The sequence below is a fragment of the Phyllobates terribilis genome, unplaced genomic scaffold (assembly GCF_046119375.1).
Source record: "Phyllobates terribilis strain yellow unplaced genomic scaffold, ASM4611937v1 Scaffold_12__6_contigs__length_324123572, whole genome shotgun sequence".
Classification (NCBI taxonomy): Eukaryota; Metazoa; Chordata; class Amphibia; order Anura; family Dendrobatidae; genus Phyllobates; species Phyllobates terribilis.
Window position 1 is genome coordinate 31,375,491 of NW_027362772.1, and position 21,609 is coordinate 31,397,099.

General features: G+C 44.6%; 1 protein-coding gene across 2 annotated transcripts in view; it reads right to left on the reverse strand.

The window, feature by feature from the left end:
- Positions 1 to 13,438: 13,438 nt before the first annotated feature.
- Positions 13,439 to 21,609, reverse strand: part of LOC141171986 (B-cell receptor CD22-like) — a 43,453-nt gene continuing 35,282 nt past the window's right edge. For both annotated transcript variants that reach the window (XM_073655735.1, XM_073655734.1), the window contains exons 9-11: positions 19,664 to 19,743; positions 19,261 to 19,318; positions 13,439 to 16,548 (exon numbers count right to left, since the gene is read on the reverse strand). In XM_073655735.1, the coding sequence (XP_073511836.1) occupies positions 16,441 to 16,548; positions 19,261 to 19,318; positions 19,664 to 19,743 (246 nt within the window). In that variant the 3' untranslated portion in view covers positions 13,439 to 16,440. The remainder of the gene's footprint in view (positions 16,549 to 19,260; positions 19,319 to 19,663; positions 19,744 to 21,609) is intronic.

The following is a 21,609-nucleotide window of genomic DNA, read 5'->3' on the forward strand; positions in this document are numbered from 1 at the left end:
TGCCAGAAACCTGCCAGTTTGCTGTCTGTTTCCTGCCTGACATTCCTTCTACTTGCTTGCTAGCCTGAGGTCCGACGGTCTGCCTTCTTACTCCTGTCAGTCTGTCTATGGACCAGCTTGCCCGCTCACCTGGGAGTGCACATCTGTACCTGCCTGCTAGCCTACCTGGAGGCTCTGCCGTCACGTGCTGTGACCACCTGCCATTCCAGAGACTCCTGCCCGCTCACCTGGGAGCGCACATCTGCTACCTGCCTGCTAGCCTACCTGGAGGCTCCGCCGTCACGTGCTGTGACCACCTGCCATTCCAGAGACTCCTGCCCGCTCACCTGGGAGCGCTCATCTGCTGCCTGTCTGTTGGCCTACCTGGAGGCTCCGCCGTCACGTGCTGTGACCACCTGCCATTCCAGAGACTCCTGCCCGCTCACCTGGGAGCGCTCATCTGCTGCCTGTCTGTTGGCCTACCTGGAGGCTCCGCCGTCACATGCTGTGACCACCCGTTTATCCAGAGACTCTCGCTTGCTCACCTGGGAGCACACATCTACCATCTGCCTGCTAGCCTACCTGGAGGCTCAGCCATCATAGGTCGTACCTACCCTTTACTCAGAGACTGCCCCGGTCACTTGCCGTGACCTCCTGCCCGTTCATCCAGAGACTGCCCCGGTCACTTGCCGTGACCTCCTGCCCGTTCATCCAGAGACTACCCTGGTCACTTGCCGTGACCTCCAGCCCGTTCACCCAGAGACTGTCCCGGTCACCTGCTGTGACTGCCTGCCCGTCTTCCCTGGTCGCCACCCGCTCCCTTACAAGGACCGCCCCCTTGTATAGTAGCTCAGAGGTTCCGCCTCCCAGACCCGTTACACAGTCACTGTGTACATACATTAGATTACTGATCCTGAGTTACATCCTGTATTATACTCTAGAGCTGCACTCACTATTCTGCTGGTGCAGGCACTGTGTACATACATTACTGATCCTTTACTGATTTTGAGCTACATCTTGTATTATACTCCAGAGCAGCACTCACTATTCTGCTGGTAGAGTCACTGTATACATACTTTACATTACTGATCCTGTACTGTTCCTGAGTTGCATCCTGTATTATACTCCCGAGCTGCACTCACTATTCTGCTGCTGCAGTCACTGTGTACATACATTACTTTACTGACCCTGTACTGATCCTGAGTTACATCCTGTATTAGACCCCATAGCTGTACTCACTATTCTGCTGGTGCATTCACTGTGTACCTACATTACATTACTGATCCTGTACTGATCCTGAGTTACATCCTGTATTATACTCCAGAGCTGCACTCACTATTCTGCTGGTGCAGTAACTGTGTAAATACATTGCATTACTGATCCTGTACTGATCCTGAGTTACATCCTGTATTATACCCCAGAGCTGCACTCACTATTCTGCTGGTGCAGTCACTGTATACATACATTACATTACTGATCCTGTACTGATCCTGAGTTACATCCTGTATTATACCCCAAAGCTACACTCACTATTCTGCTAGTGCAGTCACTGTGTACATACATTACATTACTGATGCTATACTGATCCAGGATTCCTGACGTGGCCCTCCTCCACGTCTTTTCCAAGGTGTATTTGAGTGCCCTCCCAGTTTTTGGCAGCCCTTGCATTCACTGCATAGGCCAACACAATTTGAGACCCAGTTCCTAATAATGGGAACATTGTTTTCATGAGGCCCTCTACATCTCTTCCAAGGGGCATTGGAGTGTCTCCAAATTTTTGGCAACCCTTGCAATCACTGCATAGGCCAACACCATGGGAGACCCACTTCCTAATAATGGGAACATTTTTTTTTAGGAGGCCCGCCTCTACGTCTCTTCCAAGGGGCATTGGAGTAGGTCCAAACTTTTGGCAGCCCTTGCATTTACTGCATAGGCAAACAGTATGGGTGACCCACTTCCTAATAATGGGAACATTGTTTTCAGGAGGCCCTCCTCTAAGTCTCTTCAAAGGGTATTGAGGTGCTTCCAAATTTTCAAAGGGGTATTGGGGTGCGTCTAAATTTTGGGCAGCCCTGCCAATCACTGCATACGCAATAAAAGTATAGGAGACCAACTCTTTAGTAATGGGAACAACAAAGCATAGCTGGCTGATGGCTCTCTAACAATAGTGAGTGCCAACTGCTGGCCCTTTAAGAATAGTAAAGGCTGCCTGATGGCCCTATAAAAATAGGCTTTGTGGCTTTCAGAGTCCCTTCTACATAAATGAAACATGTGTCTGATGATGTCTCACACACCACATGGCCAGATAAGGTTGTAAAATGGTAAAATGACATCTCCCGATGAATGCATTTGTCACGGTTGAAAGCAATACAAAAGTGCAAAAACGCATCAAAAACACTTCGTGTGAACATAGCCCAAGGTGTGGAGGAGTATTTTTGGTTTTCATTATTTATTTTGCCTTATATACAAGTCATCACCCTGGAAAGGATGTTCCTTATCATATTTCCCAGGAAAATCCATTTTGCGTTTGTTTTTTTGTATATTTTATTGTCAGTCCGTAAAAGTGGCGTAATACCTCTGACAACGTTGTTGACAGCAGTGACCTGGGAGTCAGAAATGCTTCCAGGGGTCTTCCCCATTCTGTCCCCATGTCATCTGAGCACTGTTCCCATCAATTTGGGCAATTTTTAGGCCCTCTGCAGACCGCCAGGGGGAGCTGCCTGAAAAATGCTTGAGTTTCCCATAGACTTACATTGGGCTCGTTGCTCGAGTCGAGCACCCGAGTATTCCAATGTGCTCGACCCGTGCATCGAGCACCCGAGCATTTTGATGCTCGACCATCACTAGTCACCACTTTTGCATTCTTTACCCACTCCTGGTTTTGGCTTACAAATACTGATGTAAAAATCTCACCAAACTCTGAACGTGTGCAAGTGGCGTAAAGCTATGTGCCATTGATCAGGAGCCGCTGCGGCCCTGACACTTCAAAACAGCCGCGCGGCTTCCGCCGTCATTATGCAAATAAGCGGCAACAATTTTTTTTTCACATGCTGACTTTTTTATTGATGCAAGTCTACGGGGACAGTCCACATGCGGACCCACAGTGTTTCCTGATCGTGGGCACATACTCTAAGTGGAATCTGTTACATGATGATGAAGGATTATAGTATTCATTGAGATCCCTTATTGGTTTATAGTAAATAAATAACAAATTTTACAGATGTCATTTGAGGCTAAAGCTAATTGTCTACACGATTCTCATGCTCTCTGTTTTGCTAGTTCAGTATGTCGCAATCTATTTTCATGCAATTTCCAGACAACAGAGAAATGAAACAATGAGACAAAGAATAATGTAGGAACTGGATTGCTCCCCGGGGCACCCTTCGGAACTGAAGGGTTTCCTACAGATATTTTAATGTACACATATGTAGATTCCATTTCTTCTATGTGATGAGAATCTTTACTGAGAAATGCCCGTTGAAGAAATGAACAGCAGGGTGAAGCCCTCATAGACCCTATTGTAAGTCATAGACCCTATTATATTGACATTTTCTGGGCTCCTTTGGTAATCCTAATATTATCATTCCACATTTCAGATGAGAACAGATCCAAAGTCCAAACAATCAATACATAGATGATCCAAAAATACATATTTAATGAAATATAGGTTTTAATGTCATGCAAATCAAAAGAGAAAAGATCCATCACAATACTATAAATATAAATAAAGATAAATGAATCAACAATACTTTTAATTTTTCCATATGGCAATCTACACCCTTAGTTTTTTTTACTCAAAGCTATTTGAAAAATTGTATATGTGGTGCCCCTGAGGGTTCAGTCGCCACAGATGTACTGCATCTCACCCAGAGGTGTGGTATCCCATTCTCAGGTAAGGATAGAGTGCTGCACGGGACCCTAACACCTGCATCCAACACTACACTACTCCAGACCAGCAGGAGGGGCAAGATGCGTCACTCTCCTGCTGAGCCCAGACCCTGGCTGGAGTGTGGGGAATGAAGTGAGGGGGAACCATGTAGTGGGTGTGGGTGGAGGAAGAAGGTCAGGGGAGCACTTAGAAGGAAGATATAAAAGAGTAAAGCCATCTTGGGAGTGTGTTCAGTCTGAGGACAGTGAGAGGAGCAGGAGCTCTGCAGGAGCTCTGCTCAGGAGGAGGGCCTAGCAAGAGATGCCCAGGACAGACTGAGGAGAAGGAGCAGGAGGAAGGGCTCTAGGAGTGTAGAAGGGATCCCAGGGGTACGGGCAGTTCTGGTGGCCACCCGTACGCCCGAATCTAGCAGGCGGTGGAGGGATCGAGCCGCAGAGGGGACCGGCCCCTAACTAGTGAGAATTACAAAGTTCAACTAGAAAGCGAAGGCTTCTGTACTTTCAGGGTGCAGTTGCCACATCCGCACTCATTCTCTAAAAAGGTAGCCACATAGGATCCAGGGAACTCCAGGTTGCCCAGAAAGATCCGAGGCTTGGGACACTGTTTGCGAGACGCGGGGCAGGAAGGGTGAGAGCCAGTGCAGGAAGATGGTTGAGAAGGGCATAAAGAACGGAGTTCTGTCAGGCACTCTTGAAATACCTGAGGGATCGGTGAGCCCCTGCCTGGTGAACGCAGCACGACGTGGGAAGTTATGATCTGCAGTTGTAACCGGTAGCAAAGTGAGAACTGTGAGTAAACTAAGTAGACTGCACCGCACTGTCTCTGTGAATTATTATCTGCGCCATCACCGCCTGCACTACACCGCCCAGCATCATCTACAACAGCTATAACATCTATACTGTCCTGGAGCTAACTCTACCTGTGGAGAGCCAAATCAACTCTGCTGCATTAGCAACAGCTCCAGAGGATCTGCTCCACAGCGGCGGCTCCCTTTAGCCGCATACCACAGGTGGCGTCACAAACTTTATATAAAAACTATAAATCCGCTGTAAATAACTCCTTTTATTGACCGCCCTGGGTCACCGACCGGGTCACCGGCACTGTGACATCTCCCTTAGCAACAACTGGCATGGCACCGAGTACCCCACGGCCCAGGGGGCGCATCATATATATTTTTTTATTTTAGATGCACATGCCACATTGCAATTTGGACAACCATATAACAGGTTTTGAAATTATAATTATTATTTCTTTTATTTATGATTAGAGTTCTTCAACACCTGTATTTTTGATACAAAAAAGTAACTACCCCTAGTGTTGAGCGAGCACTAAAATGCTCGGGTGCTCGAAGCTCGGGCTGAGCTCACCGAGATACTCGAGTGCTCGACGAGCCCAATGTTAGTCTCTGGGAGACCCGAGCATTTTTGCAGCGGCACCCCGGGCAGTCTGTAGAAAGCCTAAAAAGTGCCCAAAACGATAGTGACAGTGCTCAAAAGACACAGGGACAGCATGGGCATCGCCCCAGGAAGCATTTCTGACCCCCAGGTCACTGCTGTCAACAATGTGGTCAGAGGTATTAAGCCACTTTTATGGGCTCACAATAAAACGTTCAAAAACAAAACAGAAACGGTTTTCCTGTGAAATATGTTAAGGAACATCCTTTCCAGGGTAAAGACTTGTGTATAAGGTAAAATAAATAAACACAAGCAAAAATACTCCTCCACACATTGGGCTATGTTCACAAGTAGCATTTTTTATGTGTTTTTGCACTTTTGTATTGCTTTCAACCGTGACAAATGCATTCACCGTGAAATGTAATTTTAACATTTTTCAACTTTATCAGGCCATGTGCTGTGTGACACATGCATACAGTGCTGAAAAGACATGGGAGCAGCATGGGGAAGACCCCTGGAAGTATCTCTGACACCCAGGTCACTGCCTAAAAGTGTGCCCATCAGAAGTGATCCTTTCCGCATCAGAAGATGCAGACTTGCAACTATCCGCGTGCAAGTCCTTATCTCAGGGCAGTGTTCAATTGTTCCTCCCCATTCCTTGCAATGAAAGCGCAAGTATGCAGCCTGCCACCCACCCACCCTCAGGCTGCAAAACCATACTGCTTGCTTGCTTGCACTTGAAATTGGGCCATTTAGGCATGTGGAGGTGGAATCTGGCCACCACGTCATGGCTGCGTTGGCCGCCTGGTATCCACACTCAGTCCCCAGCCGCCAGGCGGCCGGGTGTCCACCCTTGGTCCCCAGCCTCCAGGTGGCTGGGTGTCCATAAACGGTCCCCAGCCATCCCTATTTGTCCTGGTGCGCCTTATACACAAGCGTGCATACCAAAACATTACCTGTGCCCTCACCAGTGCATTTAGTGTAAAGGACAGCCTAACCACAAACACGTGGACAAGTGAATGTGGCCAGGGATGGTCCATCTCACTGACGCCTTCACTCTGGGTTAATATTGTGGAAGCCAGGACACAGTTGGACACTGAGATGCAACACGTACTCCAGACATAGAGGATTGCGGGTCCTTGGTCAATTAGGCTTCAACACAAAGTTCAGAAGGTAGACAGCAGCAGTGGTCGGCCTCCTACACAACGAGTAAATTATTCATGATCATTCATGAGGTCATCCATCTCCTTAGCTTTCTGTTCCTTGGAATGCAAGCGCATGTATGTAGTAGTGGCTAAGCCTGAGGTGGTCAGCGTTTTGGCGCATATCCTATGTCTTCCGAGGAATGCTGGATGTTTTCCTGCTATTATCCCAGTTCTATGACTCCCGTTAAAAAATAGCTTCAGGTGATGAATGATGGATGAAGTGGAACAGGGACCAATCACATCAATATCAGGCCAGTCAACCACACATGTCTTGTAGGATATATTTCTGTACCAAAAGGAGCGTTCGGCTACACATTTATAGGGCATACAGTGAGTGCAATGCCTACCAAACATTTCGAGGCACTCCAATGCCCCTTGGAAGTGACATGGAGGTCAAAGGGCCTTAACTAAACCATTTTTTCCATTTATAGCAACTGCGTCTCCTGTGCACTGTTGGCCTAAGGAGTGAATGTAAGGCTTTCCAAAAATCATGAGTTACTGCAATGCCCCTTGAAACAGACGTGGATTACAGCATACTAAAAACCTTCTACCCATTATTGGGGAGTGGGTCTCCCTTAGTTTTCACCTATGCATTGAAAAGGAAAAGCTGACTAAAATAAGGAGGAAATGCAATGCCCGTTGGAAGAGTCGTGGAGGTTAGAGGTAATTAAAAACAACATTTCAATGCCCCTTGGAAGAGCTGTGGAGTTCAGAGTGGTTTAACAAGACGGTTTTAATAACCCTTGGAAGAGACGTGGAGGTCACAGTAGCTTAACAAGATGGTTATAATGCCCCTTGGAAGAGACGTGGAGGTCACAGTAGTTTAATAAGACGGTTAAATGCCCCTTGGAAGAGCTGTGGAGTTCAGAGTGGTTTAACAAGACGATTTTAATGCCCCTTGGAAGTGACGTGGAGGACACAGTAGCTTAAAAAGACGGTTTTAAAGCCCCTTGGAAGAGCCATGCAGTACAGCATATTAAAAACATTATTCCCATTATTGTGGAGTGGGTCTCCCATAGTCTTTGCCTATGCCTTCCAAACAAAAGCTGCCAAAAATTAGGACAGAGGAACTTGCAATGCTGGCAAACAAGAGCCATGCAGTACAGCATATTAAAAACATTGTTCCCATTATTGGGGAGTGGGTTTCCCATAGTCTATGCCTATGCCCTCCAAGCAAAAGCTGCCAAAAATTAGGACAGAGGAACTTGCAATGCTGGCAAACAAGAGCCATGCAGTACAGAATATTAAAAACATTATTCCCATTATTGAGGAGTAGGTCTCCCTTAGTCTTTGCCAATGCCTTCCAAGCAAAAGCTGCCAAAAATTAGGACGGAGGAACTTGAAATGCTGGCAAACAAGAGCCATGCAGTACAGCATATTAAAAACATTATTTCCATTATTGGGGAGTGGGTCTCCCATAGTCTTTGCCTATGCCTTCCAAGCAAGAGCTGCCATAAATTAGGACGGAGGAACTTGCAATGGTGGTAAACAAGAGCCATGCGGTACAGCATATTAAAAACATTATTCCCATTATTGGGGAGTTGGTCTCCCATAGTCTTTGCCTATGCCTTCCAAGCAAAAGCTGCCAAAAATTAGGACGGAGGAACTTTCAATGCTCGCAAACAAGAGCCATGCAGAACAACATATTAAAAACATTATTCCCATTATTGGGGAGTGGGTCTCCCATAGTCTTTGCCTATGCCTTCCAAGCAAAAACTGCCAAAAATTAGGACGGAGGAACTTGCAGAGCTGCCAAACAAGAGCCATGCAGTACAGCCAGCATATTAAAAACATTATTCCAATAATTGGGGAGTGGGTCTCCCATATTCTTTGTTTATGCTTTCCAAGCAAAAGCTGCCAAAAATTAGGACGGAGGAACTTGCAATGCTGGCCAACATGAGCCATTCAGTACAGCATATTAAAAACCTTATTCCCATTGTTGGGGAGTAGGTCTCCTTTAGTCTTTGCGTATGCCTTCCAAGTAAAAGCTGCCAAAAATTAGGACGGAGGAACTTGCAATGCTGGCAAATAAGAGCCATGCAGTACAGCATATTACAAACATTATTACCATTGTTGGGGAGTGGGTCTCCCATAGTCTTTGCCTATGCCTTCCAAGCAAAAGCTGCCAAAAATTAGGACGGAGGAACTTGCAATGCTGGCAAACAAGAGCCATGCATTACAGCATATTAAAAACATTATTCCCATTATTGGGGAGTGGGTCTCCCATAGTCTATGCCTATGCCTTCCAAGCAAAAGCTGCCAAAAATTAGGACGGAGGAACTTGCAATGCTGGCAAATAAGAGCCATGCAGTACAGCATATTACAAACATTATTCCCATTATTGGGGAGTGGGTCTCCCATAGTCTTTGCCTATGCCTTCCAAGCAAAAGCTGCCAAAAATTAGGACGGAGGAACTTGCAATGCTGGCAAATAAGAGCCATGCAGTACAGCATATTACAAACATTATTACCATTATTGGGGAGTGGGTCTCCCATATTCTTTGTCTATGCCTTCCAAGCAAAAGCTGCCAAAAATTAGGATGGAGGAACTTGCAATGCTGGTAAACAAGAGCCATGAAGTACAGCATATTAAAAACATGATTCCCATTATTGTGGAGTGGGTCTCCCATAGTCTTTGCCTATGCCTTCCAAGCAAAAGCTGCCAAAAATTAGGATGGAGGAACTTGCAATGCTGGCAACACGGACCATGGTCACCCTGGTGGTATAGTGGTGGTGGAGGCTGAGGATAAGGAGAAGAGCAAAAAACAGGCGAAATGAGAAAGCGTATACCCATGTGTGAAGTGGTGCATGGGAATACACCTCCCAAAATAACACAGTGGATTTGACTTTATGTTACTCAGCTGTCATTTGGTGGTGATGAGAAGTCTAGCCCAATCCAGCCCTTGTTCATTTTGTTAAGGGTCAGCTTGTCAGCATTGTCAGTTGACAGGCGAGAGCGCTTATCAGTTATAATTCCTCCAGCGGCACTAAAAACACGTTCCAATAACACGCTAGCGGCAGGGCAGGCCAGGACCTCCAAGGCGTACAGAGTGAGTTCATTCCAAGTGTCCAGCTTGGATACCCAATTATTAAAAGGCACAGAGGAATCACGGAGGACGCTGGTACGGTCGGCAATCTTTTGAAACTTTCCACTCTTTGTGAGAGTAGCCAGCGGCTCAGGCCTGTAATATGGGCGGGTCTCAGAAAACTGTCCCAGAACATTGACAGTGTTCCCCTGCCTCTTCTAGATTGGAGTTGCGTCTCTCTCGCCTGTATGCCTTGGTTGGGCAACGAACTGTGACCTCTGCCGCTAGCGTGTTCAGATGGGAATTTTTTAATAGTTCTGCAGCAAGGGCCTTCTGGTACCGCCCCATTTTTGTAGAACTCTCCACCTCAGGAATAAGAGAGTGAAAGTTCTCCTTGTAGCGGGGGTCTAAAAGTGTCACCAACCAGTAATGACTGTCACCCAACATTTTGACAACGCGAGGATCACGGTTAAGGCAACGTAACATAAAGTCAGCCATGCGTGCCAGACTGGTAACGGGCAAGACTTCTGTGTCCTCACCAAGATGACGACTGACCATGCTCTCCTCCTCCTCCCCCCTGTCCTCAGGCCACCCACACTGAACCGACGGTATGACAGTTGTACAGGTTCTACCGTCTACAGCACATGATACCAGCTCCTGTTCTTCCTCCTCCATCTCCTCCTCTCCCTCATTGTCCCACAATGCATGTTGGGATAAGCTGAGGCTGGGCTGTGTTTAATCGCCCGCTGCGGCTTCTTGATCCATCTCATCATACTCTGGCTGCAACGCCTCCTCTTTAATTGTCTGCAGAGAGCGTTGCAAAAGACAGACAAGTGGGATGCTGATGCTAATGTCGGCATCATCGCCACTCACCATCTTGGTGGACTCCTCAAAGTTTGTCAGGATGGTACATTTGTCAGACATCCAGGTCCACTCCTGAGGTCTTATGTGTGGAGTCTGACCTGAATATCGATGGCCTTGTTGCAGCTGGTACCCCACAACTGCTCTCTTCTGCTCACAAATCCTTTGCAACATGTCAAGGTTAGAGTTCCAACGTGTGGGGACATCACACACCAGTCGGTGTGCCGGAAGCTGCAAACGCTGCTGCAACACACCAAGGGCGTCGGAAGCTGTAGCCGACTTCCGAAAATGAGCTGACAGGCGGCGCACTTTGACGAGCAGATCTGGCAACTCGGGGTACGATTTAAGAAACCGCTGAACCATGAGGTTAAGCAGATGAGCCAGGCATGGTAAGTGTGTGATCTCGCCTCAGAGCAGCCACCTGGTTACGGCCATTGTCACACACGACCATGCCTGGATGTAGGGTCGGCAGTCTCAGCCACAGATCTGCCTACTCTTTCACAGCTGTCCACAACTCACAAGCAGGGTGAGGTTTATCACCTAAGCTTATGAGTTTCAGCACAACCTGTTGCCGCTTGGCGGAGGCAGTCATGCAGTGCTTCCTGCTTGTAACTGATGTGGTGATTTCTGAGAAGGAGGCTGAACATAAGGAGGAGGATGATGCGCAGGAGCTGTACTCTGTGGGGGCAACTCTGACTGACTTAGGGCCCGCAATCCTCGGTGTGGGGAGGATGTGTTCCGTCCCAAGGTCTGCCTGGGTCCATGCTTCCACTATGTTTAGCCAGTGTGCCGTCAGGGAGATGTACCGTCCCTGGCCACAAGCACTTGTCCACGTGTCTGTTGTCTGGTGGACTCTCCCAGTAACTGCGTTGTTGAGGGCACGGCAGATGTTTTGGGACACGTGCTTGTGTAGTGTGAGGATGGCACACCGGGCAAAATAGTGTCGGCTGGGGACCAAGTACCAAGGGACGGCCACCGCCATAAGGATACGGAAGGATTCCGTCTCCACCAGCCTAAAAGGCAACATTTCCAATGCAAGCAGTCCTGAAATGTGCGAATTTAGGACTGTGGTCTGTGGGGCGTTGGCTGCGAATTTGCGCTTTAGTTCAAAGGTCTGGGATATGGACAATTGAACGCTGTGGTGGGACGTGGACGTTGATGCTGTTTCTTGAGAAACTGCCATAATAAGTGAAGACTGAGAGGAGGAGGCATCTTTACATGCAGTATGGACAGGGGATTGCCTTGCACGCACAACATTGGGTTCTCTTACATGCACAACAGTGGAAAAAGCAGTGGTGACACCCACTGACACTGGTCGTGGACCCTGGGTTTCGCCCCACAAAGTCGGTTGTTTTGCTGACATGTGCCTGATCATGCTGGTGGTGGTCAGGCTGGTAGTTTTGTCATACCTGCTGATGCTGGCATGGCAGGTGATACAAATGGCCTTTTTGGGGTTATCAGCAGAGTCTTTAAGAAACTTCCAGACTCTAGAAGACCTACCGGTTGTACTGGCAACGTCCCTCGTGTTGGTGTTATGGGGAACGGTTGCCCACCTTCTGTCTGCGCCACCACACTGCTTCTTCCTGCCTGTTGGGGTACTCTGCTTCCCTCCCCCTGTGTGCTGTTGGCCTCGCTCTGTGTGTACTCCTGCCACGTTGGGTCAGTTACTAGATCATCCACCACCTCCTCCTTTTCCACTTCTGCATCACGATCCTCCTCCTCACTTCGTGGCAATTGTGTCTCGTCATCATCCACCTCTTTTGACAACTTGCCAGCGTCGCCTTACTGTGGCCATGGCTGTTCAACTATTTGGGCATCGCTACATGGGATCTCCTCTTCCACCACTTCAAGCGGAGCAGGCGAGGGGCACAAATCTGGAAATGGACCAGTGAACAGCTCTTCAGAGTGTCCAATTGAGGGATCAGTTGCTGTCTGACGACATTCGGCATGGTGGGAGGAAAGAGCATCAGGGTGAGTATGCGGTCGAGACTCACGGCAACTAAAACTTGACCATGTTGAAGACAGACCGGAGTTGGTGGTGCCCAGGTAACTGGAAGTATTATCTGCTATCCAATTAATAACCTGTTCACACTGATCAGTTCGCAATACTGGTGTTGTTTTGTGCTTCCCTAGTAATTCTGTCAAGAAGTGGGAGCGAGAAGATGTGGCTGTTGGTTGTGGCACATTTTCACCTTGGCCACAGCCCTGTCCTCTACTCGCACCATCACCAGAACGTTCAGTTCCACGTCCCTTGCCACGCGCCTTGCCCATTGTAAATGAAGTAAAATAGCTTACACTCGCACTTGCAATGGAAAAGTGTTAATAGAAAGGAGATTAGAACCGTGTTAGAGGAAACCCACAGTTCTATTTCTCTGGCCTACACCAGAATCTTTTAAACAGATATATTTGTGTCTGAACAGTCAGGGAGACACTATTACTGTTTTTTTTACAGAAAAAAGGCAAAAAGCTGGATAATACAGAGATTTGAACCATGGAACTGCAAAACCACAGTTCTAGTTATCTGGCCTACACCAGAATCTTTTAAACAGATGCATGTGTGTCTGAACAGTCAGGGAGACACTATTACTGTTTTTCTTACGGAAAAAAAGGCAAAAAGCTGGATAATACAGAGATTTGAACCGTGGAACTGCAAAACCACAGTTCTAGTTATCTGGCCTACATCAGAATCTTTTAAACAGATATATTTGTATTTGAACAGTCCGGGAGACACTATTACTGTTTTTTTTTTACGGAAAAAAAGGCAAAAAGCTGGATAATACAGAGATTTGAACAGTGGAACTGCAAATCCACAGTTCTAGTTATCTGGCCTACACCAGAATCTTTTAAACAGATATATTTGTATTTGAACAGTCCGGGAGACACTATTACTGTTTTTTTTTTACGGAAAAATGGCAAAAAGCTGGACAATACACAGATTTGAACCGTGGAACTGCAAAACCACAGTTCTAGTTATGTGGCCTACACCAGAATCTTTTAAACAGATATATTTGTGTCTGAACACTCACAGACACACTCAATTTTTTTTTGGGGGGGGGGGGACACCAAAAGGTTAATAAGATGGGTATTTGTACAGTCTGACTGAGGAGAAAAAAAAAAGAGAATTTCGATGAAAAAAAAAGGATTTTTCCTGGCCCCCAAGACCTGGGACAAAGTCTAGCAATTTGAGCAGCAGCAGCACACAGGACTGTAATGCAGTGTTTTCAGGTATAACAACGGCGTCTCCTATACAGCCTGCCTGCCTGATATCTGGAAGGTTTGTTTGATTTGGCAGGATTTAGAGACCGTACGCTACCTAATTTGCACTTTATATCTTTCCCTAACTCAGCAGCACTGACCCTACACTGTCTGATCCCGGGCGACTTTGTCCAAGATGGCGGCACCCGGTTTTAAATACTCGAGGTGATGCTGTGCGGCCAGTCAATCACTGTAATGCCCACAACCAACATGGCTGCTGCATTACAGTGACTTGCCGGCAATCCCTGCATGTTCATTGGCTCAGTAAAGAGCGCCAGACATGCAGGGCGGAGGCCCGAGCTCCCGCCTGAGTAACCCGGAAATGCTCGGTGCTCGCCGAACATCCCGAGTAGTGAGATGCTCGGGCGAGTAACGAGCAGTGTCGAGCATGCTCGCTCAACACTAACTACCCCCTTTCTCATACATTCAAACAACTGACCAAATCATTTTAGATGAAACCTTACCATAATATTAAACAATTCATGACAAAGTTTCTCGAAGAAGAGGTTTGCTGAGGTTCTAAGGAGAATGATTGGTGAAGTTTTTGAATTGATCACTTTCTAGACTGATACATTTTTCGACTAAATTGAATTTATTGATCGCTGTTTGTTTCAAATGAAGAAGGCTTGGAACATCTGGGTATCATAAAAGTGCTATTTCTTACACTAGAAGTCATAAAGCATTCAACAAGAACATTCAAGAAGTCAAGATGACCATTCCAAAAACATTCATAGATCTTCAGCTATTTTACTCTCAATTCTATTCACTGTTAATTACTCCAGACTGGTCAAAAATGGGAACATACACTGTGTGCAGAATTATTAGGCAAATGAGTATTTTGATCACATGATACTTTTTATACATGTTGTCCTACTCCAAGCTGCATAGGCTTGAGAGCCAACTACCATTTAAGTAAATCTGGTGATGTGCATCTCTGTAATGAGTAGGGGTGTTCACTAATGACATCAACACCCTATATAAGGTGTGCTTAATTATTAGGCAACTTCCTTTCCTTTGGCAAAATGGGTCAGAAGAGAGATTTGACAGGCTCTGAAAAGTCCAAAATTGTGAGATGTCTTTCAGAGGAATGCAGCAGTCTTGAAATTTCCAAACTTTTGAAGCGTGATCACCGAACAATCAAGCGTTTCATGGCAAATAGCCAACAGGGTCGCAAGAAGCGTGTTGGCCAAAAAAGGTGCAAAATAACTGCTCATGAATTGAGAAAAATCAAGCGTGAAGCTGCCAAGATGCCATTCGCCACCAGTTTTGCCATATTTCAGAGCTGCATCGCTACTGGAGTATCAAAAAGCACAAGGTGGGCGATACTCAGGGACATGGCCAAGGTAAGGAAGGCTGAAAAATGACCACCTTTGAACAAGAAACATAAGATAAAACGTCAAGAATGGGCGAAGAATTAACTTAAGACTGATTTTTCAAAGGTTTTATGCACTGATGAAATGAGAGTGACTCTTGATGGGCCAGATGGATGGGCCAGAGGCTGGATCAGTAAAGGGCAGAGAGCTCCACTCCGACTCAGATGCCAGCAAGGTGGAGGTGGGGTACTGGTATGGGCTGGTATCATCAAAGATGAACTTGTGGGACCTTTTCGGGTTGAGGATGGAGTGAAGCTCAACTCCCAGACCTACTGCCAGTTTCTGGAAGACAAGTTCTTCAAGCAGTGGTACAGGAAGAAGTCGGTATAGTTCAAGAAAAACATGATTTTCATGCAGGACAATGCTCCATCACATGCATCCAACTACTCCACAGCGTGGCTGGCCAGTAAAGGTCTGAAAGAAGAAAAAATAATGACATGGCTCCCTTGTTCACCTGATCTGAACCCCATAGAGAACCTGTGGTCCATCATAAAATGTGAGATCTACAGGGAGGGAAAACAGTACACCTCTCGAAACAGTGTCTGGGAGGCTTTGGTGGCTGCTGCATGCAATGTTGATCGAAAACAGATCAAGCAGCTGACCGAATCTATGGATGGAAGGCTGTTGAGTGTCATCATAAAGAAAGGCGGCTATATTGATTTTTTTTTTTTTTGGTTTTTGTTTTTGCATGTCAGAAATGTTTATTTCTAAATTTTGTGCACTGATATTGGTTTACCTGGTGAAAATAAACAAGTGAGATGGGATTATATTTGGTGTCTATTAAGTTGCCTATTAATTCTTCACAGTAATAGTTACCTGCACAAACAGATATCCTCCTAAGATAGCCAAATCTAAAAAAAAAACCACTCCAACTTCCAAAAATATTAAGCTTGGATATTTATGAGTTTTTTTGGGTTGATTGAGAACATGGTTGTTGATCAATAATAAAAATAATCCTCTAAAATACAACTTGCCTAATAATTCTGCACACAGTGTAGACATGATTAAGGCAGGTAGTATTCCTAACCAAGCCAAGCATCAATTATGATCAGATGAGTTGAACTTTGATGATTCTTTCCATGGATAACACAATTTCCATTCTGTATAAACAAAAGTAAACTCAATGTTCTTCAATGATTCTTCCACCGGTCATCCATGATGGTGGTGACAAATTTCTGTTTAACAAACAATCTTTGATGGACCCATAAATTGTTCTCTGTACCAAAAAATTCACAGAGGGAAGCTAAACTATAATTAAGTTATCGAACAAGGCATTGATCCAAATGCAAAGTCACCTACATCTGAATGTCTGAAGAGAAACAATCGTGATGGATTCGAGAAGATTCATGTCAATTTCCAAGCGATGCTGTGGCAGAACATGCGCAAGTAGTCATGGAATCTTCAGGAACATTTGAGGACACTTTCCTCTTGTATATATAGTATCTTCAGCATGGGATGTCTAAATATTCAGCTGAGCATATTCTGTTTCTTCAGTATTTCTTGGAATGCGACTGGCTGGGAGCAGCTCCACCGAGCAGTAGACAATTGAGTCTTCGGTCATCTTTGCCTAAAAAAATACTCATGTTTTTTTAAAAAAAAATTTCAATATGTAAATGCAGTAAATTCAGCTAGATATATATTTAGCTCTGCCTATTTTTCCATAAACTACTTTTTTTCATCACCCTCCATCTAAATGAATCCATGTTTACATAGGGTTCTCCATAAGCCTCCTTCTGACCATTTTATCCTCAAATGAATGAATATTTTATTCTCTCTTGTCAATAAGAGTGTCCTGGTTTAGCATTGGAATCACATTTTAGCTCTCTAGCACCAAAACTTGCATAAAGATGGTTTGTATTAATATTAATTACCTAAATAGTGACTATCTCAAAGGTGGCCGACTATTAACCAATTGAGCCAAATGAAAAGGATCAAGGTACTAATAAAGACCCTCACACACATTATAAAAACATGATGACAAGGCACACTGTGATAAATAAATTTAAATATACCATTAATGCTATACATACAAAAACATATAGTGCATAGTTAATATTTTTTAAAAGTCATTCAACCACGACAAGGTGGACCTAGTTTGAGTGGTCCTTAACCTTAGTGATTTACCTCATCGTGCATCTACCTGGGTCTCAAATACAGGGGCAGAGATATCTCTCATTCACATTTTGGTTTTTTTCAGTTATGAGAAAAGCTGACCAAGAGTCATCAGTGATTTTGGTCAAAGTTTCATGACAGTTTTATTAGCGCTTATTCCAAGTTCGGTCCGAGTTTCATCAGTTTTTCTCATACGTGAAAAAAAAAGTTTCTCTTTCTATTCCTATCTAACAGTCAAAAAAATCAGACCACACTCAGATGGCATTCAATGGCTGTCTGATTTTTTCACGGACCTATAGACTTGCATGACTTGTCGATTTTGATCTGACACTTTGAAAAATATCCAACATGTCCCAGAAATTTTTGCAAAAATTTGCGAAAAATTACAGATATGTCATTGATGCTATTCACTGTTATAGGTACGAGTGTTATCCTTGAAAAACATGCAGAGCACTCATATGCAAAAAAACGGATGTCTGAATGACGCCTTAGATTGCGATGAAAACCCCACACACATTAAAATAACATTTGCTGGATCTGCCAACATTAATTGGCTCAGCTGATAGTGTAATGTGCATGGGGACCTCTCTAATCTCCCTCGACACTGTGACTGGGATACTGTGACAGAGAAGGGTCAGAAGATCGCGGTGTACGGCTACACGTGCACCTGCTCTGGTTGGATCTGCTTTGCCTTCCAGTTAGCTGTGCAGATTTCAATTGCTCTGTGGTTGCAAGGGTTAAACAGTTCTGTTTGTCTCCTAGAGCTCTCTGTTCTGAGTGATCTCAGCTGTTCTGAGTTCTCCTCTCCTCTCTGGTATAAATGCTCACCTCTTAGCTTGAGTAGTTGCCCATTATAGCATGCTATAATGTGGTTTGGAGCTGGAGGTGTAAGCTGTGTGAAAAGAGGTCGTCTAGGAGTCATCTCTCGAGATATCTGTTTGGAAGTTTGTTTGAGTGTCTTCCTTCACTTTATCTCTCATTTAGTTTGCCTCACTTTTTCCTTCCCCTTTCTATTGTCTGGGAGCACGTTGAGTGATTGCTGTTACTTTAATCCTTGTTTGTTTCCCTTGGAGTCTTTCAATTAGAGCAGGACTAGCATTCCTGCTGCCCTACGCACTAATCAGGGTCGTTCTCAGGGTAAGAAAAGTATAGGAACATACAGGTTGAGAGAACCCATCTAGGGATACTAGGGAGCTTAGGCCAAGTATCAGTTGTGTTCCCTTTTAATCTTACCCTAGTGACAGAGCTTCCATTCCGTCTCGCCATATGCCATCTTGCTTCTGGCAGAAGCTTGACAGACACATGATGACAGGGGAGATAAGGATGTAGCATGTCTGATTTTGGACTGTGGATTCTTTTGTTCTCGGCAAGATAAGCCACCATCAGAGGACTCTGTCAGCAGATCTCTCATAGAGAACACAGGAGTGCTCAACAAAGAGTAGGGGAGATAGCTGATGTCTGAAAACAAGGGGATCCTTAAGCCCCCGTCTCACATAGCGATATCGCTAGCGATATCGCTGCTGAGTCACGGTTTTGGTGACTCACCAGCGACCTCACCAGCGATGTCGCTGTGTGTGACACTTTGCAACGATCAAGGCCCTGCTGTGAGGTCGCTGATCGTTGCAAAGTGTCCTGGACCATTTTTTGGTCGTTGGCCTCCCGCTGGCCAGCACACATCGCTGTGTGTGACCAGCGGGACCAACGATCTGGCTGGTAACCATGGTAAACATCGGGTTACTAGGGGCACGCGCGCACTTAGTAACCCGCTGTTTACCATGGATACCACTCTGCTACGGTGCGGGAGGCTCCCGCGCACCGTAGCAGAGTGGTATCCATGGTAAACAGCGGGTTACTAGGGGCACACGCGCACTTAGTAACCCGATGTTTACCATAGTTACCAGTCTGCTCCTGCTTGCAGCAGGCTGGTAACTGGAGCAGGACATCGTGGAACGATTCTTTCCACGATGTTGCTGCTCCCCTGATCGCTGGTGAGCCTGCCTGTTTGACAGCTCACCAGCGATGTATTAGCGATGCAGCAACGAACCCTGACAGGTCGTATCGTTGTCGGGATCGCTGCTGCATCGCTTAGTGTGACGGGGCCTTTAGAATAGAAGTAGAGGATGGCAATCAGTTTCTGAAAAATCCCCTTGCACCATTGTAAACTTACCTTGCCCTGACAGCTATTTCTTTCTTCTCCGCTGTTATTTTTTTCCAATATTTGATTACTGTAACATTAATATAGAAACATTGTCCATTAAGCAGTTACAGCAAATCTGTGTAGAATTTTTTATCGATCATAAAATACATGTAAAACATGGATTAAAGACATTATTGTTTTATTTTCCTAGCTACACAGTAATAAAAAAAAAGTATTGAATCCATACTGCAGTGGTCTTCAGTGTGGATCTCCAGCCTTCGGCTGTAAGAGCATCGAGGGTAGATAAACTTCTCTACTCCAATAAACATTCACATTGACAGATAGCATTCCCTTACTTTTTAGGTTACTAAATCCAGAACCATGATGTTTTGCTACAGAGAGACACAACCATCAAACTGTGGTTAGAACATACCGTGTTCTTGGAGAGTCTTTTTTGGAAACATCATCAAAGTTTTCATATAAAACATTTTCCATCATTATCTTCTCTGTTACCTGTCAAGATGAAGATCATTGGTTAGGAATGAATTAATGATTTATTTTCATTCATATTGGACAAATATTGTCATTAAAATAGGAATAAACTAAACAGTCATACAAGCATATTTCTCTGAGCTAGTTGAACAATGTGACAGGTGAAACATGGTTTATATGACACCAGTCCAATCAATCTGTTTCGCATAAGGTGATACTCCTCTTCAGAAAGCTCTTTATGCGAAACGCACATTGGGGCATTTGTTTTAGTCCCCATGCTACACATATTATGGGTAAGCAGTGACATATCTGTTTCAGATTCTTTTTTTTATGCCAGGGCCTCTCCTTATATGTATCAGCACTACAGTCCTTTTCGGCACTTAACCACATGTATGTCACTTGACGAATGGTAAGGTTTTAAATATTACAGTTAGGACTATCCCAAGTAGAGTCACCGTGAAGTGGTGGGATGGATTTTGCATTCTTTTGATCAAAATTATGTTAACTAAGTACCCTAAATTATTTTCATGCCCTATTGCTGTTTATTTACTGCACAATATTTACTTAATATGTTTCTGTCTTTGTTTTTTTCTGTTTAGTGGCCAATGTGAACATGCACTTACATGCTGCATGCACACAAACTTATATCCCAGTTAGTTTCTTTAGTTTCTTTTTCAGTTTGTTTGCACCCTGTGCATATAAAGGTGTGGCATGCTTTTTCCTTGAGCTGGACATTCTATTCATGTTGTTCCAAATGGCTGTGTCTCTACTAGCTGGGCTCGGTTCTTCTCAGCCCTTATCCACATGCATGTCGCTTGACAAATGGTAAGGTTTTAAATATTAGAGTTAGGACTGACCAAGTAGGGTCACTATGGAGTGGTAGGATGGATTTTACATTCTTTTGATCAAAATTATGTTAACTAAGTACACTATATTATTTTCATGCACTTTTGCTGTTTATTTATTTACTACAGGGTATTTACTTATTATGTTTCTGTCTTTATTTTTTCTGTTTAGTGGCCAGTGTGAACATGCCATGCACACCAACTTATATCTCAGTTCATTTCTTTAGGCATGTATCAGCACTATGCTATGAATACATATGGGAGCCAATTGTAATTGTTACATCTGTATCTGTGGATAATGCCTTTTATGGGGTCCAGCCTTTTTTTTGCTTGATCTTCTTTTGAAAACTTATGTTTTGTACTACATATACTTTCAACTGTGTTTAATAAAAGTGTTTTGTATTTTATATGTGCGAGTGGTTTGTGAATAACTTTGGTATCCATATGTAGGTATTATTAATATATCTGTATTTGTACTAACAAGAAGAACCCTTGGGTATTGGGATGGATGGCTTGCTTTGTGGACTTCTAAGAACTGATACATTCCAGCACTGTCCAACTGTTGAAGCCAATATCTACAACCATCCTTTTCCAAATATTTCCAAGTGCTTTATATCTAGTCGTTTTCCATGCCTCTGCAGAGTCTCCACAGTCCTTAGAGTTAGCAGTCTGTCTTAGAGGCGCAAATCAGAAAAATGTATCAAGCAAAGTGAAAATGGGGCAAAGAAAGACCCTCAAATGTCAACCACTTGAGATGAGGATATGACTCCATCCATTCAACCATCTAAAGCTCTCCAGTTTGGTTTCAAAGGTTGTCCAACAATGGAAGAATGACTTCCATTGTTGGACAATCTTTGTAACCAAACTTGGGACTTTAAGATGGTCTATCTATGATGGACCTTTAGATGGTCTATGAAACCAAAGTCTATGGGATTTAAAAAGAAAGGAGAGTTATGGTAATTGGCTATTTATATTGGCCATATAGATGTGGAACAGTGTGGTATAAAGCATGTTCGACCACAGCTCTTCCTCATTGTGGTCG